At 33.7% G+C, this 21683-nt stretch overlaps 1 protein-coding gene and 1 non-coding gene across 3 annotated transcripts in view; both read right to left on the reverse strand.

Annotated features, from left to right (window-relative positions):
• LOC118195083 (uncharacterized) overlaps positions 1 to 21683 on the reverse strand; it is an 82500-nt gene that overhangs the window by 20528 nt on the left and 40289 nt on the right. Inside the window, exon 1 of one of the 2 annotated variants that reach the window (XM_035366318.2) lies at positions 93 to 405. The exons of the other annotated variant lie outside the window; for it this stretch is intronic. Coding sequence (XP_035222209.2) covers positions 93 to 219 — 127 coding nt within the window. The 5' untranslated portion in view covers positions 220 to 405. Of the gene's footprint in view, positions 1 to 92; positions 406 to 21683 lie in introns of those variants that run through there. 2 annotated transcript variants of the gene reach the window in all.
• Positions 8799 to 8871, reverse strand: TRNAS-CGA (transfer RNA serine (anticodon CGA)). The gene has a single exon. It is a non-coding gene; the product is annotated as a tRNA-Ser (tRNA).

The raw sequence follows: 21683 nt of genomic DNA on the forward strand, positions 1-21683 counted from the left end.
CTCATTGAGGTGGTTCTAATTCTATGAACGATTAATCTCGAATAAATGTTTCAGTCAATGATTAAAGTTGACAACATATTAATGCGTCCTACCATGATGACGAAGTCCATGGATGTGCCTATGAAGAATATCCGACGTTGAGCTACGGAAAATGTGAGTAGGGAGAGAGAATGGGCGGCCAATAACATCAATGCAGCGTAACTTTCCATCAGCCGGCATGTTTCACTGCACAAGAAAATATACCGGAGAAGCCACATGAGAGCAGTGAGTCGTCTCGGAGCATGTACTCGAAAACATCAAGACAGAGTCAACGCTCCTCCTTCCAACTGACGCTCATTGGATGGTTCAACTTCACCTAGCCTCTTAACATTTAGCTAAATATGGAGAGTAGCACCTAAAAACCAATCCGGTTTAATTGGTGCGTGGATGAAACGATGCACTATTAGTGTTGCCCACGTAAAATTTGGATATCGCGGACCAACTTACAGATAATGAGCGTAAGAAACTGATATGAAAGGAAGTAACATTGCGAAAGAAACTACATTTCTAACAAATCAAAACAGAAGCCGGAAAAGATTCCTTTTATTTCTTTCTTTACTTGAAAATGAGTTTTTTATTCTTGGTACGTTTAATCAAATCATTGCAATACTGTCTTGAAAGATTTTATTCGTTAACGGTAGTCGACAATGAAACAATTATGTATGGAACACTTTATATTAACGTGTGAAATACATAAAAGCTTCATTCAAGTTAATAATTTAAGTTTTAGTTAGTAACTGTTCAGCCATATCGTAATTGCCTCTCAAAACCTGAAGTAATCTTCTGAAAACTCCTTTAGAGCTGCCTCTTATAGCAGTACTAGGTGAAGGAAGTTACGAAATTAAGGTACGACATATCGCTTAGTTCTAGGTAACCGTTAAATTTGATTAAAAATAAATTTAAAAGGATTTTTTTTCTTTGAAAAGACAGATTATTTGAAAAAATTTATTACGCTTCTTCGATGATAAAGTTTTAAATTTTATACTTTTCGTAATAAATAATTTCATATAATCTAAATAGTTAAAATATAATAAGTACTTAAAATATTTTCTATTTAAATTTATTTTTTGAATAGCTTAAGATTTAGGTGTCTGTATTGAGAATACGGCAAAGCACACTAGGGCTATCTGCCTAAGGGGAGGGATGCCTTCGTGGAGGACTTTCTAAGGAGAACTGGCTCGTATACACGTTACACATGGGGAAAACCATGAAAACGCCCATGCAGCCAGCCCGTTCACGGGATTCGAACTTCGGACCGAACTACCAGTGTTCAGCGATTTTACCGCTCGGCCTCTGGTGGGCTCTTATGATTTAGGATACAAAAATTATTCTTCCGTCTAACGTAGATTTCGCTTCATTTAAAAATAAACACGCATAAAACATAAAATAAGGAAATAAAATACAACTACTACTATACACTGTTTTTACACTACAGCAAAAAGATTTTTCTTTTTAGTAGCAGCATTTTAACATTTTGTTCATCCATACTGCAAGAATGTGCATACAAATTTCGTATTTAAATTTTTATATTAATTATTGTTTCAATTAAATTTCATTTTTGAAGAAAAGAAATGGGAAATCATTTGAATCACATAAGAATTTTGCATAAAGTTTAAAACAACTGCCTTTTATAATGAAAACTGGTTAGAATTCTGTTTTATGTTTGTTATTCCATGATAAATTTAACTCTAATTTGCTTATTTACAGAAAAACATCAATACGTGTTTTAATGTGCAGAATTTCTCGCTTTGTGAAATCTTCTTTGAGCTCAAACGGCTTAAAGGAAGAAGAAATTATTATTAATTCACACTGGAAAAATAAAATTTGAGCTTTCCCAGGTCCCATAAAAAAACTCCAAACACATAAAAAACTGTAAACACAAATAACACATAAAATCTAAAATAACACTAAAATCAGCAATAATAATAATTAACATATAAACGATATTAAACAGAAATAACACATGTACAGTGCAGAAAAAAATTTCAAAACAGGAAAGAAAATAAATATTCTGGGAGATCTAGAAGTAATACCAGATGCTTTAAACGTGCTTTGAGTGGTTAGAGAAATAATTTCTACTCTGCTTGCCCGAGTTTTGAATATCCAGGTCTGTCGTCTGCTCTGACTGATATGAAAGCTTCAAACTACGATAGTGTGTTTGGACTGAACTTTCTTTCTATCGCACAATTATTCGCAGCCGTTCGAAACATTCAAAACTGCTCAAAATCTGTGTGTTCTTTCATAATTAAAATTTTTCTTCACTTACTACATAAAGCAGAAAGCTTTTAGAGACATTAGGTATTTTTGGGGCAGCAGGAAAGATGAAAAATTAGCAACGCCTTTCGCCGGGAATCGAACCATGCACCTCTGGAATACCGGCCCAACGTGCAGAACCACTACACCACGAAGACACGCTAGGAAGGTGGGAGAAATACCTTATACTCCCCCTTTTAAAGGGCGACTGGGGTTTTTAGGGAACCCAATCGCCAAATCCTGGGTGAGGAGAATCATCATCCAACACCCTTTTAGTTCGGGCGCCATTTTAGTGACATTAGGTATTTTTTGGGAATTAGGAGAGATGAAAAATTAGCAGCGCCTTTCGCCAGGAATCGAACCGCAGACCTCTGGTAAGGTGGGAGTCTTATAAGCTATTTTGTGTAATAATTACGTGTGATAATTTAAAAGCTCATAATGCTAGCTGCCAAAATAAAGCTCTAATATTATTCACATTTTATTTTAGCCATAGTGATCTCAGAATGTAGTCAGGCTTAGCTTCATGCCTTTTAAATGCAACCAGCAACCAGAATTTCTAATTCAATATAGAAAATATACATTGGAATGCACTTTACAACTTCCTTTCAAACAAAAGCATTTTTTGGAAAAAAAAAAAAAAAAGTGTTTTCTTCAGTTCCATTTTTTTTTTTTTTTTCCTTTTCCTTTCCTTTTTATTTTTTCTCAGCCAAAAATTAGAATCATTGTCAGAAAGTGTGAAATCTAATTTGATTTGAAATATACATATTATAAATTTTTACATACTACACATATTTATAGTACATTATAAATTTTTACTGTGAATGAAAATAACCTTATAGATTTCAAGGTGAATGGAAAGGCTGTATAGGCATTTTCGTCATGTATAACATGAATGCGAGCCACTTTCTCCTGGAAAGTCCTCCAGAAAGGCATTTCTGCTTTTACATGGCTAGCCCTCGAGTGGTTTGCCACAGTCGATTAAATAAAAGAATAAACAGCAGCTTAGTAGCCACTAAATATAGCTTCTAAAAGCTGCTTTATGACTCTTTTGACCAGAGTTCAGCTACTGGCGACTGAGACAGCTGACTGCACGAAGCGCTCTCTGTCTGAAATGCAAATGAGATCAGTAGGCCATTAGAAATTCTTCGACGAAGGTATCTTTGCCCATGCGTAAAATCTCACCAATAACACTCTTTGTGTTCCATGAATATAAACCAAATTCACTAAGAAATTTCTCAACGATGGCATGCTTCCTAAGCTTGAAAGTTCTCGCGTGCTTTGTCGTAATCATTTAAACAAATACCCCTAAGCTATCCCTAATGTGCTTTTCCGTAATTAATTAACCACTCAGCAATTATTTCTACTACACATGTTACACCTTGCACAATTTCCATTTTAGTATTAATTAATTATGCACAAGAATCAAGTCGATAAATATTAGACACCTCAGCAGCCGCTTACAAACGTATATACCATACATACAGTTTACACCCAGCGGTAAGTTTTACATCCAGTGGCTAGACACTTGTAAAATAATTAGCCTTTTAATCATCAAGGATGTTTGTAAAGACATTAGGTAATTTTTTTGGAGGCAGGAAAGATGAAAACTATCGCCGGGAATCAAACCGCGGACCTCTCAATTACGCGCTGAGCGGGCAGACCACTACACCACGAAGGCTCGCTAAGAGGGCGGGAGAAATACCTTATACCTTAACCGCACCGCAGGGCGCACACAGACACTGCACTCGTGATAAGAAGAAAAGAATAGATGCATACAGCCAAGTCTTACCTGGAATTCGAAATCGCAGCCTGTATTTCGGACATGCAGTCAGCCTTCACCAACCACTATTATATCATTCAAGGGGAAGTATGCATGTATATATATATATATATATATATGTATATAATTTATCATTACAAAACTTTTTAATACTATTTCCAAGGAACAGAAATTCAAATAAGACCATAAATTATTATAATAAATAAATTTTTATGCAGTATTTTAATTAATATTTTAAATTAGTATTTCAAGACCTCTATTGCAGTAAAGCCTCCCCCAAAAGTAGAAAGAAAAATCCTGAATTGCAAAAATATAAAAATCAAAAGCAAACATTTTAAAAATTAAAAAAGTAGTTATTGTCATTGACAGCAGATTAATTGGCTTGTCAAGGAGAACAAACCAATCTGCTATCAATTAACAACTACTTAATTAGGTGAGAGTGTTTCGTCATTCGTCTAAATAAGGGCCCAATTAACATTCTGCAGGGCCAGATCACAAGTCACGTACAATCTAAATCAATGTAAAGAGACATTAGTCGATTTTAGCCAAAAGATCCTTCATAAACAAAATAAAATTAGTAAGATAATCTTTCAAATTTAAGTTCATTAAGAACACAACTAAACGGGATCCTCACTTTAGAAGAAGCATTCCCCGACACTCTCATTTTCAAATTCAAACTCAAAAGTAAAAACAAAAGTGATACATTCTTTAAAATTAAAAAGCTGAATTCAAAAACAAAAGAAGATCAAAATTTATATAATCTTTTAAATTAAAGTTAGTAACAAAAAGTAGCTAATTAGACAAAAAGTTAAAACAAAAAGTAGCTAATTAGACATTTAAAGACATATTATTAATTAGACATATATATGTATGTATATGTGTATGTATATATAACCACAGTATCACATTTGCTTTTAAGAGCAATAGCATAAAGAATTTCCTTTTTACCTTGTTTTCAAATTTTGCAGCTTAATACGCAAAATTCTTGACCACACAGGTCTTTTTTAGTTTGTTCTCCTTTCTTCCTTTATAAATATATATATAAGGGGGGTAAGAAACATTTAGTGGATTATATAACATATTAAGCGCAAGGCTATTAAAACGCGGATATTTGAAGTGATTCATCAGAGTAAATACTTGCAAAATTAAACAAAATGACCAGTGTTGGGATAAAATGCAGTATGCCTCTTGTTGCGATTTAAGCTTCGAATACACAGCATTCATTTTCCCTTCCTATCTCTAAATCCTAAAAAAAAGTAATCATTAGAGAAATCTCCTCATTATTTGAGAAGCAATAGAACTGCTGTTTCCAAGGCATCAGTTTTCTATTCGTAATGAATGTAAATCGTTAGCTGTAATGTAAATCGTTAACGGAACTATTTTTGTCTCATTTGATTTAATAGCTGAATGAAAATTATCATCCTTGTTATAATTATTATTTCCGTAGATTGATATTTTAAAACACATCGTATTCAAATAATAAGTTTAATGAATTCTGAAATTTTTATGCATTCAATGGAAGAGTTAAATGTGCCTAATACTCTGATTAGAAACTCGTTTACTAAGAATAGAAACTAAATTATGGGTAGATGCTACTTTTCTTAAAACTCAGTGAAAAAAAAATTCCTTCACATCATTAAATTTTGTATGAACTACAAAATCACTAAACATCCCATGCTCTTAATTATTAACGCAATTATTATCTCAAACCTTTGTAAACAGTCAACATAGCAAAAATTATTTCACGTATTTTCATGTATTATCAAACAAAACAATGTTCATATATAATAGAAACTTGTATCTTTTGGGGGTTTTAGTGCACTTGATAAAATATGAGTTATTACACAACTGTGCTCAGTGATGCTTCCCTAGCCGTCGAAAAGCCTCTTCAAATGAACCTAACAAATGAACTCCAACAAATAAAGTCTTTCAAACTGTAAATTTTTCCAGAAAAAATATATATGAATCTGCTCATTTGAAAATAAATAAATTCCTAAATGATATAGATAAACAGTTAACAATTTTAAAACATAATTAGACTTGGCAATGCGGCGTGGTTTGGAGATTTTTTTAATTTTCAAAATACTGTTTTATGATCTGCTAGCTGACCGAATCACTCAACATAAATGTAAAATAATAATTTATGAGTGGTTACAAAATAATATATATATTATATTTTATTATATATTATATATATATTCAAAACAAAGTAAATTATAAAGCCTATGGCTTGACTTGAGCTATTTTATTTATTAACGTTTATTATATATTATATTGTATATATTATATTATAAGAGAGCAGCTTACTAAGTGACATGAAAAGACTAAAGGGAAATAAAGTTTAATCCTTGAAAAATGCCGCCAGAATGAAAAAAATTCTAAAAATCTTTATATTATAGGAAGATATCTTATACTACAGTCATGTTCCCGTGACACAAAAATGCACATTTTATTCCATAGCTAATAAGCATACTACTGGTTGAATGCACAACACACAAGAAGTACAGCCAGAGGTACTCAAAACAGCCGTACACTTAACAACACATTCATTTACCGAATTAAATCAAATAACAAATTTCACAACTAAAAGTAGATGCAGTTAGTTTACGAAATAAAATTCAAAATGATTTTCGAACTGATCCAAGTGTACTATTTAATGCACGAAGTGTACTTCCACATATTCATACAGGATAACGATGATGCAAGAAACGACATACCTAGTTGAGACCATTTAAAATACGTGCAGTTTTTCAAATAAAAATCATTTTGTTTTTTCCAAACTATAACAAGAATACGAGCCAATTTTCCTTAAAATATCCTAAAAACCTCTCTCACCTTTTAACAGCCCTTAAGTGGTTTTCAGTAACTAATCAAATGGCATAAGGCACCTGTTTATCAGGTCACGAAAGAATTCTACGGAAGCAGCGACTGTGGTGAATCACAAAAGATGACGCTCTTAATTAAGTTAAAAACCAAGGTCACGATATCTTAAAATTGAACTGTTTCAAACTCTGTTGTGCTCACCAGTGATCAAATGAATGAGGCCGCTGAGCAATGATAGTTCGATCCGGGTTCAAATTCTAGCCAACGGACTGGCTGCAAAGATAATTTTATGGTTTTGTCCATGTGTAATCTTAACGAACTAATTTCTTTTAGGGAGATCTTTACGAAAATACCCTTTGCTTATATAGCTAGTATGCTCAGCCATAATCCAAATAATTCGACCCAATTCCAACTTCGTTGTTCACATTTCCAAAAAACTGAATTATTACGGATGCTTCATTTGTATGATTAGGTACCTGACGGAGAAGTGCCACCAGTGCCCGAATGGTTAAGACCACTGAATATTAGAAGTTCGTCCCAGGTGCAATCCCAGACGAAAGGCCTGTCTGCGTGTTTGCTTCTCGTGTTTTTCCCCCATATGTAACGTGACTATGAACCAATTTACCTTAGAAAGTCATCCACGAAAGCCTCCGTCCCCTTAGGCAGATATCCTTCATGTGCTTTCTAATATCCAAATATCCTAACTTGAGAGAGCAAGTGTTCCTTAGTTCGCTTGCAAACAACACCGAATACCCACTACTAAAGACAAAGTCTGCTAGTGTTAGTCACTCGAGGAGTAAGATCGCTGAACGCTCTTAATTCGATCTGAATTCAAATCCTGGAGAAGGGCATTCCTGTAAGGGCGTTTCCTCGGTCTTGCTATAGGAAGGTACACTTCTACTGGGTCAGAAAATTCCTGTGTGCTTTGCTATGAATTCATTCTGAAGAAGATCACTGCTACTACCTTTTTGTTTTTTATTTATTATTTTTTAAAATTTCTCCACATCTCTGTAAATGGTTCAGCACAGACTTCAAGCTCTCTTCGCGTTTTCCGAACGAGCTCATAAATTCCATCTAATAAACAAGTAACCAAATTTACGATCATACGCATTGATTCAATGATTTTTGAAATTCTAAACTGCCTTAAATATATTCTTTTAAAACATTTCAATTATTTTCCTTACTTATTTATTTACATTTTACTTGTTCCTGTTTTTTTTAATTGTTTACTTATTAATTTCTGCGACTATTTGGCATTTGGAAATGTTTCTTGCAGTATTATAATGTACGTCCACGCTTTTCTGCCAGAATACTAATCAGATAGCGAGCGTGTATTCAAATTAAGGGAGAAAAATGTGCTATTTAAGCATTTAAGCAAAGGTTTTGGAAGGTGATTTTAGAGCATGTTATGCTTGCTTGAGAGCCACGTCGTTACTTTGACTTACTAGCGATTTGATTCTGTGGCGTTGAGTGCTTCTAGCCATTAAGCTTGTTTCCACCGGCTTCTACGAGTCAGAGCCTTCCTGCGAGTTAAACTATCCTGTGAGCCGTTAGACTAGATTAAGTATCGTTTTACTTTAAGCTTGTCTAAGCTATTTAAGCTATCATTAGGCTATTTTTGAAACAGGAAGAAGTGAAAAATGAGCAACGCCTTCGCCGGGAATCGAAAGACGGACCTCTAGCATACGTGCCCAACGTGCTGACCACTACACTACGAAGGCATGCTAAGAAGGCGGGAGAAATACCTTATATACTCCCTCTTTTAAACGGCGACTGGAGTTTTAGGAGACCCAATCCTCAAATCCTGGTGTGGAGAATCACCATCCACCACCTTTTAGTTCGGGCGCCACTGTATAGAGACATTAGGTATTTTTTAAAAGCAAATGATGTGAAAAATGAGCAACGCCTTCGCCGGGAATCGAACCACGGACCTCTCGAATTCGCGTCGAGCGTGCTGACCACTGCAGTACGAAGGCATGCTAAGAAGGCGGGAGAAATACCTTATAAGTTCAACATTACCTGTTTGAGCTAAGCCAGAAATATTAGCTTTATGCAAGCCCAAGTGTCCCCAAGACTTCATGTAAACCCAGTCTGTTCAAATATATGTGATTGAATAAAGGGTCCTTTACACCTTTTTTCTGACTTTATCTGTCGTTATCATGACTTGGGGATAATTCTTCATACAGTTTTTTTGAGAGCTCGTTAGTTTATGTTACCCAAAAGAGTGAGACTATAACTAAATTTTTCTGTAACCTCCCTTCTGCTTTCATTTTCTCTTCTACTTGAATGCTTTTATTAAACATGTAAATGAGAAGAATATAAGAATATAAAACTATCGATCAGTTTTCAGTTGTAGTTAATATTCAGTTGCAAAAGTGATAAATCGTAAGGTACGCTTTAAGGACGTTTCCGATGAATATGAAACTTACCTGGACTGAAACTATTTTCTTTTCTCCTAGCCTAATATCCTTATGCTTGAAAATTGATAATTACACTTATTTTAACATTACAGTATTTATTCTAATATTTTAACCAATGACTTATAATCATTTATGTGTAAAATCAGGTTAATAAACCCGAATAATTTAATTAACTATAATCATTTATAAGATAAATATCTATTTCCAGCTTTTCAGTTGATATTCTAGCTTTGCGATTTTAAAAGACTCGGGTACTGTATGACAGAATACGCATTTTAGAGTTAACTTTTAAAAATTTTAACAACTTATGCATTCTGATGTTTTCCCCCAGGCGACGATTTTGTTCAGTGAAATTTTAGAAGCTTTAAATGCTTCGGAAAAGATGTACTGGACACTCAGTTAAAAATAAAATTGTTTCTTAAGAAACTGCAGAAACCCTAATAGGAAGTTTCACAAACTTTTTACTTTTAGCAAAACTGAAATTAAAACGATAAAGGCTGAAACACAATCGACGAGATAGAAGAAAATTCGCGAAGAAACCATGAGTAATGGCAGAAAATTGCTTATTAGTATTCCTGCATAAAACGCAAACGGCATTACGAGCGATTATAGTTCGAAACACCAATGACATTAGCTTTACCATAAAAGGCTCCTCAAGACGTCATCAACCGATGTAATTTTCATTACAGTCAATGGCAATGGCTTTGATGAGAGACGCAAAGACTACATACATTTAACTTCCAGTTACGAAGATGATGAAGATGCACGAAAAAAGGCTTTAGCACTAAAAAAGAGGGGCGAAGAAAGGCCCGATGTAACATGGGTCAAATCACGGAAACTTCTTCTCAAAATGTGCAAATCCATTGACTTAATAATTATATAATGGATTGATTGCACGATGATGTAAAAGAATTATTATAACAAAAGATAGAGATCTATGCATGCACTTGAAATTTCGCTGTTAAGTAAGCTAAGCTGCCAAAATTTCATCCAAACATCTCGGAAATTACATTACTCTTCAAGATGCACGATAATACGGGACACTGAACAGCAAACTGGAATTAAACATTTCTTCAAAATAGGTCTGCCTGCCTAAGGAGAGGATGCCTTCTTGAAGAAACACTTCTAAGGGAAAGTGTATCGCATCCACGTGACACGTAGGGAAAACCGCAAAAAGGCCCACGCTCCTTGTGAAGGATCCAGCTCCTTCACAAGGATTTGAAACCCGAACTGAACTAACCGTTTTCAGCAGCCTCACCGCTCGGCCATTGGTGAGCCCTATTTCTTGGTAAAAAGAATGAAAACATAAGTAAAATAAGCTAAACAGCTTAAAACCCGAAAGAAATATAACCAGTTGTGAATGTTTACAAAAGCTGTGTTAAATAGTTTGTTTACGAAAAAGAAATATTTTTATGTTTAATTGTTAGATGATTTTATAAAGTAAATTCTTATAAAATATTACATGTGTTGTATGTCCCTATCATATAGTATAATGAATATAAAAATAAATAAATAAAAACTAAAAGCAACAAAATTGGGTGAATTTAAACGAACTACTCGGAAACTAACGCTGCTGCTAGAAGTCTGGGAGGTATACTGAAAATTTAGACTTACGTAATATGTAAAACTCTAACATGAAATCGAGTAACAAATGTACTACATCTATTTCACTAACAAAATATATATGAAACGAGCCTATCTTTTTTTCAAGTTAATGAAAGTTTGGTTCAGAATGGCTTAGTTTCGGTTTAGCTTTACTGTAATTGGTTTATTTTAAGCTTCGATTTGCAAATTTGCAGTTATTATTGGCTGAAGTGTTACGCAATTATCTTCGTCATTACCTTTATTTAAGAATCGTATGACATGAATTAATTTTGAAATGACGCCGTGTAGAGCGGTTTTCACAAGTTTTTTTTTTTTTTTTTTTTTTATTTTTTATTTTTAGGACAGAATCAATTATGCCTCTTTTACTAAATTAGACAATTAAGAAACTAAAGCAAACTAAGTTTGAATTTTTTTTATTAGCATTTTTTTTATTTTATGCATACACATACATACTGTAACAGATTAGGTAGAGGTAATGCTGTAATGAATTGGAGATGGTTAAATGTAAATGTAATAGTGATAATTAAGTAGATGTAATAATGATACTGCGGATAGACTTGGCCTTAGATACATCACATAATTTTATTACTGGATAACTAATTCTTGAAGTATATATTCTTATTCCCACATCATCATGGGCGCAATATGCAACCTACAATTTTTGAAGCTTAGCACATCTTCAAAAATGGACCATAAAAAGACAAGCAGCGACGTGTTATTTCGATGGAGGCAAGTGGGAAAGTGCGTAGTTATCTAGTATGGAGGTTTTGTAAGAGGACGATTTCGGTTTTAGAAATAGAAATCTTAATTTGTGATTGGTTGAAATATATCTGCATTGCTGCGCGTTACATAAAGTTGTATGACGAGGATTAATTTTGAAAGGACGCAGTTTAGATTCATATGTTTTGAATAGTTACTATATTTAGGACAGAAAAGCGAAGTACCTAGATTAAAATGAGGAATAAAAGGGCTATTGCAAAACTAAAGTTAGTAGTTTTCTTTCATATTATTTATCTACATATAAATAATTCATTTATTTATCTTACATATAAATAATTCATTTATTTATCTAACATATAAATAATGAAAATATTTCTAGAAAACTGTAAAACCTTCTTAAGAAACCGAAATTACCCTTTTCTGGAGAACTGCACATAGAAAATTCTCTCACTTCCTTATATATATATATCGATTAGATAGTGACCGAACACACATAAGGTAGACAAAGTACAAAATGTTCCATGTGCAATATCGATAAATTTTCTAAAATGTTGGGCGATCTCTTTATGAGCCTAATTTTAAAACTTGTGTGCACAATCAAACTTATTATCAATTGAAAAAAACGTCATTTTATTATTTTGTAATTTCTTACAAGAAATTTGTTTTCTTTTCCTTTCTTGACAAGTTTTGTGGTATGTTGGAATTTGCAATGTTTGTAAACTTAAGCACGTTAAAGGTTCAAATTTTTTCTGTAGTTTATACGATACATTTAAGAAATTAGAAAACATTTGTTATATTTTGAGATTTTGTGCAGAAATGCACATAAGACGTTAAAACAAATTGCGCTTGCTCTCATAGATTATAAAATATGCGAATTTAAAATTTTAGTTGATTGAAGCATAAAAGTTACGGTTAGTTGTTTGTTTAATTGATTATGACAAAGCCACGAGGGCTATCCAAAAAGATGCTGTCTTAAAAGATTTCTAAGGGATATTAATTCATATCCATGATGTATCGGAGAAAACTAGAAAAAGTCCGCTTGTTTATCAGAAATCAAACCTCATACGCTCTGATAATGTTTAACAACGTTCATCAGTTAAGGCACAACAATGGACTGACGAATATCTTTTTTTCTTAAATTCGATAATCAGAAATACATGTAAATAAATACCACTATACTTACTTGAAGTTTTTTCAAATGTTTCTGAAAATCAAATATATTCACAATTTTCCAAAAGAGTCATAGTTAGAAGAAACAATAAGAATAATATTTACCATAATTTCTTGAAATCATTGCAGCATTATCGCTGACTTAGTTTCTGCTAATAATGCTTTATGAAACTGTTCAGTATGAGTCATAAACTTTGAATTAAAATCTCAAAATATCATTTAAGCGAAGCAAATACTGTAATCGATAATTTAAAAATAGATTTCGGCTTCAACTAATGCTCGAACTCAAGCTTTCTAAAGCATACCCAAAAGAGCTAGTTTCATCTGTAACACCAAAACCATCCTTCGTTCTTAAAAAATTCGTTCATCAAAAAACACATATAAAGAAATACAAGCATACTTACATGAACCTTCTTCAAGTGCTTCAGAAAAACAAATTAATTCGCAGTTTTCGAAAAGAATCATAGTTAGAAGTAAAAAGAAGAAGAATATTTACTCATAAGTTCTTGAAACCATTCCAGCATTACCACCGAGTTTCTATTAATAATGTTCATGAAACTGTTCAGTATAGGTCAAAAACTTGAAATTAAAATGGCAAAAAAATTTAGGCAAATTAAAACGTGTTATTGATAACTTAAAAGTAGACTTCGGCTTCAATTTAGGCACGAACTTAACCCTTCTAAAGCGTTTCCAAAGGCGCTAGTTTCTTCTGTAGCATCGAAGCCATCCATACTTTGTGGTCAAAATACATTCTCAAAACATTTAACAAAGATTTCTTCCAAGGAATGTAAATGAAAGTAATTATGAAATAAATTTTAAAAAATTTTAGTTTGCTCGGCAGAAATGCGATATCTATTTTCGCAAAATTTTGAAATTTTACGACCTTTACCTTCTCAAGCCCTTAAGACATTGAGCCCATCTACTCAATTTCTTTCCCATCGTCCCCATTTTCTTTAAGCATAAAACTAACAAAAGCAAATTTCAACTTAACGAGCGGCTTTTACACGTGCTTCAATGCTTTCACAATACCATGACAACCCGAAAGCTAGTATTATGTTTCATCTAAAACATCTCCCCTCATTTACTGTAATAGGGATCACGTTGCAATTATGATACTTACTCAGGATGTAACGAGTTTTGAAATCAAGAAAATATGTTAAAAGTTATAATGTGGGTAGATTGGATTTATGTAGTAAATTGTTAATGGTGAGATTTCAAGCATCCGGCGAATAATAACGTTTTCTTTGCTTTTATTATTATTGCTTAGCAGTTCCTTTTATAAAGTCAACAGTTACTTTGTGTGGTAAACCTAAATATTTAATGCAATAATTTAGTGTTCGATAATACTCAAAACTAAGCTTTCAATCGCTACATAGAACTGCACATGGATAGATCAACTACAAGGTAATTGATGAATATCAAAAGATAATTTTTTATTCATGTAAGCAGAATTTAAAATTTTAAGTATGTGAAGATCTGGAGGTCGTCTAGAGATCGAAAACAGGGCTTTCTCTCAGCAGATGATATCATCAACTACGTTGGAGCCATTACACCGTTAACAAGATTCAGATAATTGATACTTGACCTTAAAATTTGCACATAATTTCACTTTGACCGAATGATCCAGCTGTGATATAACCTGTGACTCTTCCCCTCTGTTCTCTACAGTATAACGTACTCTGGGCTGAGAATTCTAGCTGCACTAAGCAGGAAGCTGCTCAGCTTCTCTAAGAATGGAGGGTCACTTAGTATTCCAATGATTCTGCGTTAGGCGGAGTACTCTTTCTCTCTGCACCCTACGAGGACAAGAGGCCTGCTATTATGCTGTTATTTCGTGTCATCTGCAGGGAAAGAACTACTCTCTGTACACCGCGGCCAAGGCCCATGGAGAACATCATATGGCCATATTAAGGCCCTTGAAAAAATATATTGGAATCCTGTGTTGCTACAAGTGCATAATAAGCTTAAAATTTGCACCGCGTAAATTATGAGACTTTTTTACATCAATTTCATGGAATCTCATGCTGTGCCAGATATTGCAGAAACTTTTTATAGAATATACGCAAGTATTAAAATAAGAATTCACGGAAATGTTTGCATACTATTTACAAAATAATGATTTAGACAAAGTGAGAAAAATATGCGCATTTTAGATTAAGCGTTATATGAGATTGAGCAATAAATCTTGTAATAGACAGTTCTGAGAACGGAGCAATATGCTGTGCGAAAAACCTAAATAGAGTTATCAGCAATAGCATTAATATATACAATTAACTTAGCTTTCTTTAGATCTTTTTTATTTCCTACTAGTCGATCTCTTCTGGTCTGAAGATTATTTTAGAGGGTTCTGAGAGATGCATATCACGTGTTAGGCTGCATTCATGTAAGTAATCTCTCAGATTGTTTACTTTACTAAAGGTGAACTGGTCCAAGTCTCTAAGGCCAAACTTACGTAGAGAAGTAGGTGCAGGCCAGTGTTTTGCGTACAGTTGGGTCAGCATGTAATTTTCCAATTTTAATGTGCATGAGAGTAGTAGGAAATAGTCATAGGTGATACGTCCCGTTGTGTTTGTATCCCATTGCCTTTCCCAGCTGTTGTGCGCATTTATATTGAATTTTATTTTCAGTATTGACTCCGGGTTGGGAATATGTCCTGCAACAGGGAATATATGTTGTTCCTAACTTTGCCAACATGCCCACTTTAATTTACCTTGTACCCTATGAGGTCCATTGCAAGCTGATGAGAACATCGCTACTAAGCAGCAGTTTCCTGACAGATTATAACAGTTCACCTTTAGAGGAGCCCCCTACTTACAGCTTCATTACTAGACATACTGTCTGTTCTTATAAGTGTTCTAACGTGTTTATCGAGAGCCCATTTTACTGCTTTCAGACTTGCTAATAATTCTGCCTGAAAAATAGTATTAAGGAAGCAAAGTAAGCCTATGACATTGTCTTTTCAGAGAGCTGTTATCATTTGAACCAACCCGAACCATTAACGTGGTTTGGATAATTTTCACTTAAGTATAAAACTCATATAACTGCCACTTGACAAACTGATACAACTGGAAACGTACCTCGCAAAGATTAATTCAAATTCATTGCTAGTTTGACTCTATACTATGTACTCTTGTACAGTCAATCACTCCCGTCCGTTATAAAAAAAAAGATAAACATTATGAAGAAAAATGCTCAGGAATTCACTTGTGAGATCGTTGAAAGTGCCAAAATAATAAGAAATTCTGACCTCGATTTCCATTCATAACAATAACTATACAAAAACGCTCTTATCTGCAACTAAAGGGGTTTGAAAGGACAGTTCGATCGATAACAAGATTTTAAACTAAAACTATAAGGAAATGAACGTAAGCTGACGCTTTGTAATAAGGAGAAGTTTACAAGCAAAAACTGATAACTGACTGTAAGTCGTGATGTCAAGTGATAAAAACATTCGAATTATGCAGGGACATTTTTTATTCAAATTATAAAATGTTAGAATAAGTGCATTGTCTTATAAAAGAAGAATAAGAAATAAAGGCGTTAGCTTTGATATCTCAAGAGGTAGAACTCTCGAAAGCACAATGAATGAGAGACAACTGTTGTGGTTCTCGATGGATGCATGCATTTTAACAAACAGACTGTTCTCTAACAGACTCTTCCAATTATGAAAAATTTAAAGTTGCTAGAACTCAAAATAATTGTGTCTGAAGACAAGAGGGGTTTTGTTATCCCTTTAAATGCATCGAAGTTTTTAATTATTAGCGTCTAATAAAGAAAGAATCTCATGAATTTATTTACGAACAATTAATTAGCAACAGAGTGCTGTTTTGTAGTTAGGGTTATTGAGTGTAGATGCATTTGATAATTGTAGAACATTTTTGTCTATATTTCTTTCCAATAATTTTTTTTCTTTGCGCTTTTCCTTCTTTATTCCCATTCGCATTGCATTATTTATTGTTAGATGATCCGAAGCTTTCAGTTAAAATTACAAAAATGCAAATGTAACATCTAGCATCTTTCAGCATTAACGTCTTGCCTGGACTTCAAATGGAATTCAAATCCAGGATTTACTCATCAATGAGCAAGCTACTTTCTTGCTATCAGGCAGATAGCCTCCTGTCTAATAACACTTTTACAACAGCACGTCATCGGGTGCTTCCTAACGCTTTCTGTTCTTTTTGTAGCGAAACGTAAACCGAACACATGGGAATCAATAGGCTCGCATCTACCTCTAAGGGCTCTACTAAATCGTTCATATAAGTGTTCAGAACAGGCTGCGACTGATACACACAGCCACGACCATCTCGTCTTCGGACGTGGGCGCTTTGAAGATGCTTGCCAATTTCTCAAAATTTTTATTTGATGATTATGATTTAATTGTTTAACCTTGTACTTAGGTTATGATCTAACTGGATGCGACCTTCACCCAATTAAAGGAGTCTAACCTCGACACCATTGTCCAAACAAATTTTTGTGATCACCCGATAAAACTAGTTTATCTAATATTTTGTGATCAATTACATCATCTTCTTCTAGAGGAGAGATAAAAGTAGATATCACCCATCATATTCCCCGAATTATAATAAAAAATAAAACGCTTTCAAAATGTTCCGTTCCTTTAGGATATAGCTTAAAAAGCTACATCAGCTGTATACTTAACCAAGAATTAATTTGAAAATTTAATAACAGCCTGAAGCATTACACTGGTTTGAAATGATTAATGTTCCATAATGAATTAAAGAAAATAATTTTCTCGTGAGAGATTTAACAGCCCTCTTACAGCTGAGGTTTTTGTTGCACAGTACATGATAAGTTTTCTCAGACCAACAAACCACTCGAGAGGACTTTTGGCTCTCCTGTATTTTAAATGTCAGATATTTTAAATAAAAGATTATCTTACGTACTTTACTGCGTACATATACTGAACTTTTGTTACCAATGTTTAATAGATTTCCAAGTTCTCTCAAAAATGTATCAATTTAATTAACATTTATGCGATAAGATAACGAAGCATAGATATTTGAGTCCAAATAAATCACATAAGATACTTATTTATTTACTCACTATAATTTTTTTAAATATGGTTTGGTAATGAAAGCAATAAAATCTCACGAAAGCTCTAAAATATATTTAGAGATGCAGGTGTTTTTAAATATGTGTGCGTGAGTACATGAATCTGTAAATATCCATGCTTATAAATGTACATTTACATGTATATACCCATACACGTTATGCTCAAATGCTTTCATTAACCCTTATATGAAAAGTTTACTTGCTTTCTTGTATTAACAAAAAGCTTTGAAAGGATGTTGAAATCAAGCGTTTCGGCAGAAAATAGATTATGTAATTATATACTAAAGAATTCCTCTGATATTTTATACATCACAATATCCTCCAAAAAATAGCACGAATGAAACTTTTCCAAAATTTTATGAATTGAGTATCTTTTCCAAGCACTGAGATCCTAAAAACGAAATCTGATCTTATAAAGCCGATGCAAAACTGAATCCTGCGAAAGACAGCTTTAGGCTTTTAGACAAAAATTTTGAGACTGGCAAGGAAATGCTTGTAACCAACAGAATGTCAAGAAACTTAAAAGGATTTTAACACAGAAAGAGTGACAGGAATGAACGTAAAAGCAAATTATATAAGCAAAAATAAGCAAAAATTTACAAATTAGTAGAGAACTAGGCGCATAAATGTTTTTAAACATATGGTGTCTGAGGATCATGTGCGAAATAAGTTATCAAAGAGTAAGAAACGAATAATCAGAGAAATGTTTTCTCAGAATTTTATCATTTTTCTGTAGACAATTTCATAAGGAAAAAAACGATACTAAGCACGCGTTTGAAGTAAGAATAGGAAAAATTAGTACAAATGAAGCATGCCTGCAAAGTAAAAGTATCTTGAAAGCACTTGATGCTCTTAAAACTTAGGGTACGGATTTAGTTGAAAAATTTCTTCTGTTGGCTTTTCACAAACAACATTCACTGAAGTACTGGAAGAAACTTGCTCTTATAACTGATACCAATCACTTTTGCCATGATCAAGAATGTACATGTTTAATTTGTTCCCAGTCTGAATGACGATTAAGATTCATTATCCATAACTTAGGCAAAACAAGTGCATGGCAAGTCTAAGTCATGAAATGTACCCAAAGGGTTAAGCAACTGTTTTATTGCAGCATGAAGAGGCAAGCTGTTAATTACCTTATGAACGAAGACATGAAAAAAGTTTAAAACTTTACTGCACTTTGTGCATAAAGTAAATAAATTACTGGCAACCACACAAATGCAAACCTGTTTTTTTGTTCACTGCAAAAATATCGGCGTAAATACAGCGAATAAAATCGTTACAATAAATTTCATATTAACTAACTCAAATATAATTAAAAAAATCTGTCTTCGTCGCATTCTAACTCAATTCGAATTATCTTGATTTTAATCATGCCTTATCTTGTGTTCGACGTTATCTTTGGCAAATACTTGAATGCTGATGCTACATCAGCTTACAAAATTTACCATTACAGTATAGATTTACTATAAAACAAAAAGTTCATTAACTACACTGTAGAGTGCTCAAATTTTTGCAAAGAAATTTCGATGAAGTGCCTTGCTAGGTTTTCCAGTCAGGAGTTATGAAGAAAGAGGATTCAAGCTCCGAAGCTCTCGAAAGCCGGCCGGACATTTTTCCAATTTTGCCAAGAAGGAACGTGTTAAGAAAGGAGAAAGTTCTTTACAACTCAGCTGTTCCGTAGTTAAAATGTTAACTAACAGTAAAGAAGATGTTAAGCTGGAAAACAATCTGAGGCAAATGTTTATCTGGCATTACTTAATTAGGTTAAGTCTAACTTATTTTTAATTAATTGCAGTAATTAATTTCTTTAGAGTATTTTATGATAAAGTGAAATTTTAAGATTCTCGCGGACTACTCGGACATATAAAACAAGATAATCAAATATTTCGTAAATTAGATAGGATTAGGATCGTTAATAAAAAAGAGAGCAATTTTGGTTTAGTAGAAGAACTTATTTCCTTCCGTTATTTCCAAAATCAGATTCATTATTACGGTTGATGTCGCAGCTACCCATCAGAAGAAATTCTCTAAAGAAATATCTTTTACCATTAGAAAAATAAGGGGAATTGAATTATGCAGCTTAAAAAATAAAAAATATTCCTTGTCCAATTATTATCAAGCGCTCGAATTTCGAAGTTGTTTCCTAGCGAAAGGTTACAATCTATTGCAATCATTATACAATGATTGCAAAAGTACACTCCAGCTACATTTCATTGCGGAAAAAAGAGAAAATGTTCTAGTGACGCATTTGCTTCACTGCAGTATTCCTACACGCGTTTTCCCACCTCCTACTACATCTAGATGCTTTAGAAACGAAACCTTAAAAAACCAATCCCGGAAAATTCAACAGCTCGTGCCTCAGATCTCACGTGAACTTTTACAGTGCATCAGAATTCTCACGCTCTTCTGAAGTGCAGATCTTCATGTGCTCAAAACGCTTTAATCTGCAACTCTATTTAACACTATTATTAAACAGCAGAACTGAAAACGTGCAAGAATTGCCCACCTAACATTGAGTACTGCACAAATGAAGAAAATTAGTCCCCTTTCCTAATATAAAATTAGCGAGCTAAAGTGCGCTAGCTTCTTGCAAGAAGATTATGTAAAACTCTGTTGAGGTAAGACAGTGGTGGTGGAGGAAGAACATCTGATTGAAACAGGGAGAGAAAGCTGCAGTCTTAAGGCTTATTTGATTACTTAAGGAGGAGAGGTGCCTTTGTGAAGGAAGGGAAACTTTTCTACGCGAAACCGTCTCGTATCTAAGTTATAATGGGGAAAAACCACAAAAATCAACCATGTAAAGTCAGCACGTCAAACCCAGGTCGAACTACCAGTGTTCAGTGAGATTACCACTCCGCCGCTGGTCTGTGAAACTGCGACCTCTAAATAGAGTAAAAAAAATAGAGCCACATTTTTCCAATAATAACTAAAATGATTAAAATAATTTCTATGCCTTCAAAAATAGTGTAAGTACCTAGAAAATTATTTCCTTGTCTTATACAGAGATTTCAAATAATCAGGGAGGGGATATCCTACGCCTCCTCTGGAATTCACTCGATTCTCTTATAAAAGAATCTCTCCCTCCCGGAATTCATTTCACGCTCATTGTCATTTGTTCCATCAATAAAATTTCGTTCATTAGGGAAAGAGACAGAAATATATAACATTAATTTTATTTATTTGTAGAGATAATTAAGAGTTTTATATCGGAGCAGGAGACATGAAAAATGTGCAATGCCCTCACCGGGATCCGAACTCCGAAACTGCCGCTTACCAGTTGGACGTGCATCCAATTTCATGCGAAGGCATGCGGTAAGGAGGGAGTTACTCCTTTATATGGTTGAGCTTGCAATGAGCACAAATGTTTGAACACCAAAAGAAATATTTTATACGCAATGATTTTTTTAAAATTATTTTGGAAAGACCTTATTTTATTCTAACCAATTATTTTTAGTTTTACTTTCCTTTCCCTCCTGATTTCAGTTTCCTGCCATAGTATGCAAAATCTAAGTGTGTTCAGAAGCAGTATTTAAGCTGCGTTTTAAGAGTTCGGGGGGAGTAGTAGCGGAGTTAGTTCCGAGTTCATGCTGCGTGTTTGAAATAGCTCTCTAGTCGGTGTCAGACACCCTCTTCAGATTATATTGATATTCTAGGCTAGGCTTTGCTGCGTGCAGCCAATTTAGAGGTTTAAATAACTAAGGAGCCAGTTGTTTAGCCATCCTAATTTATTGTGATTTTACATTTTTATTTTCAACTTATTTAGCCACAAGTGGTGGTGAATTGTGATCACCGAGTGA

The sequence above is a fragment of the Stegodyphus dumicola genome, chromosome X2 (genome assembly GCF_044657685.1).
Source record: "Stegodyphus dumicola isolate Sdum_Otavi_A_Nest chromosome X2, ASM4465768v1".
NCBI classification, from domain to species: domain Eukaryota; kingdom Metazoa; phylum Arthropoda; class Arachnida; order Araneae; family Eresidae; genus Stegodyphus; species Stegodyphus dumicola.